The sequence below is a fragment of the Odontomachus brunneus genome, unplaced genomic scaffold (genome assembly GCF_010583005.1).
Source record: "Odontomachus brunneus isolate Ranch 3 - 2012 unplaced genomic scaffold, Obru_v1 Obru_scaffold_092, whole genome shotgun sequence".
Taxonomy (NCBI): Eukaryota; Metazoa; Arthropoda; class Insecta; order Hymenoptera; family Formicidae; genus Odontomachus; species Odontomachus brunneus.
The window spans coordinates 536542-542541 of NW_022639542.1; the positions used below are offsets into that span (position 1 = coordinate 536542).

At 42.1% G+C, this 6000-nt stretch overlaps 1 protein-coding gene across 3 annotated transcripts in view; it reads right to left on the reverse strand.

The window, feature by feature from the left end:
• LOC116848283 overlaps positions 1-6000 on the reverse strand; it is a 119648-nt gene that overhangs the window by 14087 nt on the left and 99561 nt on the right. For all 3 annotated transcript variants that reach the window (XM_032824186.1, XM_032824185.1, XM_032824184.1), the window contains one exon: positions 532-721. In XM_032824186.1, coding sequence (XP_032680077.1) covers positions 532-721 — 190 coding nt within the window. The remainder of the gene's footprint in view (positions 1-531; positions 722-6000) is intronic.

Sequence of the window (6000 nt, forward strand, 5' to 3'; positions counted from 1 at the left end):
ACTACCACCGACAGAAATTCTCCGCGACAACGACGGATACGATCTCGGGAACGAACGCGTTGCGTTATGAATGTTAAGTTCGGAGTCAACTTATTAAAGTCACGAGACTTTGCTGGATCCGGTTCGTGTAAAGCAACTCGTTTCGCTCAACTGAGTACCGACGTGTGTCGTACATCTTCTTCTCGATGGAATAATTATCCCCCACGCGCTGTCTAACAGCACGTAGTGCAGAAAAAACGTTGTTGATTAATGTACAGATATATACAGATATATTGATGCACAGATATCTCGATATTGACACTACTAATATTCACATATAATTAGTATTGTTCCGCAATGTGTCAACATGAATATTAATGTTGTCATTACACTAACAATATATACATATATATTGCTTTCCGTTCGCCAAGCAATTTCCAATCTCGTCGAAATTTTGATATTGCAACAGCACATGTGTGCACGTGTGTAAGTGTATGCGCGTGCGCGTATAGAAAGATCCAAATTGAATAATAATGGTCGCAGAATGCTCACCGCAGGTATTATTGGCAATGAGATCGCTGTGCTTGTAAAGATAATGGTCGGAATCCAAGCTCTCGTCTTCCGGATGGATGTGGTGGAGGTTCTCGCCGTCGAAAATGACACCGCGCAGTCCTCTGCATGTGGACAACGCCACCCACGAGTCGGGAACATCTCGAACGCTACCTTGGTAATGACAGAGTTCCTGCAACATTTCCACGCAATTTTAGCGTTACGGCGAAACACACACCGCTAAGAAAAGAAGCTCTCCTTTCTTTCATTTTCCTCATTTCTTCGAACTTTCAAATTCTATCGCCGACTTACGGCCAATTCGATCTCACTGCGCGCGGCTCGCCCTTATCACTTCACGTGTGTATACAATACGTTTATTATTAACTTTCTTCCGTACAGTCGAAATTACAAAGTTACTAACTGCTACTTTCATTGCGAATTCACCGCCGCGAGCGGAGAAGTGAGTGTGTAAGTAGTCGTTCGTGGATATAAAAGCAAACTTTTAATTGGATTTATGTTTAACTTTAGTCGCTCTCCTCCGTACACTCCATTCGTCCTCTCCTCGTTTTTTCTCCTCTCCTTCCCTGCCCCTTTCTCGATCTATCTATTTGCACGTTTAATTCGATCTTAATCTTTGACTTGATTCGTCCACTTAACGTTTATCCGACCGGCGACGACACGTGAATGCGCGCGATAACGCCGTCGAGAGAGCGAGGGAGATCTTGGCGCGCGATGCGGTCCGGTTACAGTGAATTTCGCGGGCTTATCTGGGGCTTCTCGAATGCATCGGAATCGCACCGGTACAAATATAGTTGTCCCAGATCCGAGGCGTGCACGCGCCAGCCGTGGGCGATTTTTCACGTTCTTTTTTCCGTGCCGCGAAGGAGAAGGAGGAGGAGAAGGAGGACCCGTTACTCCAGCGGCTTTCGGGCGCGTTACTCTCCCGAAAGGAATTGCTCCAACAAAGGAGCACGATCTCGCACGGGTGAGGTATCGGGATCGTCTCTGAAACGGGACGCGCTTTCTCTGTTACGAGAGCCATCGATCGCGGTCCATTATTCGATTGCTGCATAGAGAAGGTGTACATGCCGCGGCGGCGGGCGGGATTGAATTAACGCCAACGTGTCGATATCGTTAAGTCGTACTATCGATTATTTAATGCAGCCATCCCTTATTTACCTCGGTGACGCTCTCGCGTTCGTTCCACCCGAATAACTGGGTGTTTCGTTAAAAAAAAAAGAAAAAATAGGAAAGAATAAAAAATAGCTGACATGATCGAAATTTGATCCTACTTACTTTCAGCCATGCTATTCCATTCAACATCTATTTTGATACTCCAAAACCTGCACGAACCTCTTTTTATTCAACCTACTCGAAATTTTGATCCTACTTTCAGCCTCATTATTCCGTTCAAAATCTATTTCGACGCTAAAGAAAGTGAAAGGAGAAATTTCGGGCATCATTAGTGTCAAAGTAGAAACAATTCTTCATTAAAATTAAACCTACTTTGCTAACTTAGCTCTTACTGCGTTATGGAATTCAAGGTTTAACATAGAGCCGAAATTTCGATTCGGGACAAAGTCTTATGTAAATGGCTGTAGCCAAAGTTTCTCGTCGCGAAATTTGAGTCTCGACAACGTTTGAAGTCCGTCCCGCGGCGGAAATTCAATTTCGTCATTAAGAGAAAATCGCAGCGTTCCGGAAATCTAAATATTCAACGACGTACGAATCGAAAAAGTCCGATAAAGTGTGCGTGCTTGGCATTTGAATATTGAATGATCTAGGAATTCAAGGATTCAACCGCATATTTGGGCGACGAGCTAAGAATTTATATATCCGAGAATCCATCTTTATTGGATGCTTGAGCATTCCGAGGATCTACGCTATTACGACCGCGGTAAAATTTTTATTGAGGAAGCGGTATGTCCGGTGGACATAACGCCAACCAAATCCTCTCCTCTCGCAGGTGTACACATGTGGTTTTCAGGAAATTGAAGACCCAACGCAAACGAGATCACGAGCGTTCACATTTTCCGCTGGAAAAAACGATACAAATCGAAAACGACGCGTACTCAGTCGCTAAACGGTTTGCACATTTTTTATCGAATGAAGTTGCAACGCTTCGAATTGTCAGAATTGAAAACCACTGCTGACATATATGTGCGCGGTAATCGGTTGTGACAAAAACCGAAATGACAGTACTCAGTGAGAGAAAGAGAGAAATTTGTGTGAAATATGGAGGAAAGAATTTATCTTGAATTAAGAGACTATTTTGAGAAGTTGGAGAGAAAATGGAGCAATCGAGAGATTACTTTGAAGAAGCAATTTTTATATATTTATAACCGATTATCGCGCACACATACGCATCAGTCAGCAGTGGTTTTCAATTCTGACAATTCGAGCCGTTGTAACTTCATCCGACAAAAGTGTGCAGATCGTTCAATAATTGAGTACACGTAAGAGCTCTCAACGGAAATTCGCGCGGTCATATTTGAAATACAAAAATTAACATGATTTTGAAATGTTATTTCAAGAACAGCGCGATGCGTTTGCCCGCGCATACACCTGTGTGCGGGAATACTCTCTGACGCGTTTATATTTTATATTATAATTCAAAACTTACAAAATATCCATATAATCATCACACGTCTATTTACATCCAAGGATATAATCACCGGGTCCCGTTGATACGTACATAAAACGAATGGATAAAGTGTACCAGCTTGATTCATTGTCGGATAAGAGAAAAATTTCGCGAGAGCGTAACGTGCTCCATGGAAAGCGCGTTACGAGGCGTGTCGGCGGAATATGAAATTTTGTATTCGCCCTCGGTAAGCTTATCCTCGCTTCTATTAAATGTAATATCGCGTGTGCGCTGCATCGAGGATTATGTAGATTTGTATCACGAGCGCTGAGCGAAAGAAAAATACATTTCGTAACAGCCGCGTTCTTATTACCGGAACCGTGAATTTCAGATCTAAAGGGAGGAGAGAAAGAAAGAAAGAAAGAAAGGAAGAAAGAGAGAGAGCGCACCGCGTAACAAGAGTACGAAGCACCCCGTGTATCTTGCGTAATAATGGACTAGTAATAGTTTCTCCCTCAACTCGTGGAAATAATATTCGCGCCGAGTCTCTCGCCGACTATCGCCACGGAAGACGGTGGGAGAGAATGTGAAATGTATCTACTATCATTACACTTCTGTACCTAAAATTTTACTCGCAATCCCGTTGCTGTCCATCGCTCCTCCTGTTGCGGTCTTCACGCGCATTGTAGTTCTCTTTTTTCCTAATCGACACACTGCATTTCCATGCAGTCTGTCAAATTTCTACCTTATCGTCTGCATCGAGTCGCCGGTGCACTTTCCCTCTCACTGCTGCTCTCGTACGAGCTCAAAATTAGTCCATCCGCGCGGATAATGTGTGATATTTATACTACGAGCAACGCGACGACGGAAGGCGGGGTGTTAACTAGACACGGCAATTAATTAAACACAATTGCGCGAAACATTAAATACGGAGCGACGCGGCGCAACGAACTCCGCGGCCGACCGCGGCGAGTTTTACGCATTTCCCGCTTGACTTTTGTCCCACATACCGGCTCTTTTTCGCGCTCATCGCCAGCCGAGCACACGCGGTTGAATAGGATGTCGCAACCGACGGGCGATCCATATAACGTTGACAATTAATATTATTATTAATCTTGTTATAAGTATTATTTTACACATGTATTATCACGTCATCGATATTCGTTTTGTTTCATATTGCATGACGCATAAAAAAGTGATATATTTGTATTTACAAAATATTTACACCGCTATAAAACAATTTTGTAATATTTTTCTACCTTTTTTTAAACAAGTTTTCATGGTTCACAATAGTGGACGAACGTCATTTTTAATCTACTAATTGACTTTATCGAGGTATCACTTTTCTTGCTATCCCGATAAATTACGTTTTTAAATATGTTAATTTTCCATGTAATACATGATCATGTGCAAACATCATGTCATTAAGCCGATTATTTAATCAATTAGTTAAGTCATCAATTAATTAAGCCGATCTTTAGACTGGAAGCTCCTATTTACGGATTGACTGACAAATTTTGATAAGCTCAGAATCAAGTTTTTCCTAATTAAAATATAATAATATAATAATAATATAATAATATAATTGATTTTATAATGAGAAAGAGAAAGAGGGACTTTCAATCTCAGCTTGCGAAACATCAATTCTCGTTACCGCGTTCACACAAAAGTTGCCACTTTCACCGGAGCGATGTAATCGCATAATTTCGGACAAAACTTGTAATTAGACGAATAATTCAGAAACTTTCGCAATTTCAGCAAAACATAGAGAAACGCGATCATCGCTGACTTGACGCGAGCAGAATTTGATATATTCAGGCTTTCTCGATTAACACGCGTATGTCGGATGATACAGTGCCGAATGTATCTGAAATATATTTTTCGTTTTCCTATGGACAACGGGATTAGATACGTCTAGAAAAATATAATCTCATTCTTCACCAGACATTTGGTTAATCCAATCAAACTTCTTTTTCCGTGTACAATTTCAATTCAATTTTACAAAAAATATACAATTTCGACATAATTTTTGCTACAATATTTTCTACGCGTTCTGTAGAGACGAAATTCTTTTAACTTCAAGAGGAAATCCTTTTGGGAGCATGTAGAAAAGAAGTCCATTGAGGATGAGATGGGATATTTTTTGCGGTACAATTAACGAGGACGCGCGCAGAACTTTCGCATCCTCAGACCGTTGCGCAGTTTGTTGCGCGCGACTGCTGCAAAGATTCAACGTATTCTGAACGTTCCGGTAGCTTTTCCCCTTTTTACTCTTTCTCTCTCATATCCTTCCTGTCTTTCTGTCTCCCACCGCGGCGCCGTTAAATTATAAAGCGGAAACGTGCCGTTCATGAACAGCGGCTGACGCCGGGACTAACACGTCTCTACGTTCGCGTGTGTTTACGGCATCGTGTTCTATTAGACATGCAGACGGCAGACAGAGTGAGTCACCCCGATCGATTTCGGTTCGTCGTAGTCGTCGTTACACCTGCCGATATCTATCTACCTCTATCCAGTTACCTTTCCAGCCGTACAATGACGACCGGCAACACGACGAGAGAGAATACGAGATAAACAGATAGATAGACAGAAAGAGAGAGACGGGGAAGGAGGGAGGGAGAGAACATGCGCGGACACCCGTGGAGACTTTTAATTTTCGAGCGGCCGGAAGTTTGGACGCGGAACGTGGAATCAAATGGACTTTTCAAATAGATTTCGGCTCGCCGAGAGAGCAGCTGTGACGGAAAGAATAAGCGAGAGAGAAATATGGGTGTGGCTGAAACAAGCTCGAGATGAAAAACGACGTCAGTCTCGTTTAAAGCAGAAATCGCTTTTCGTCGTGATATATATATATATATATATATATATATATATATATATATATATAT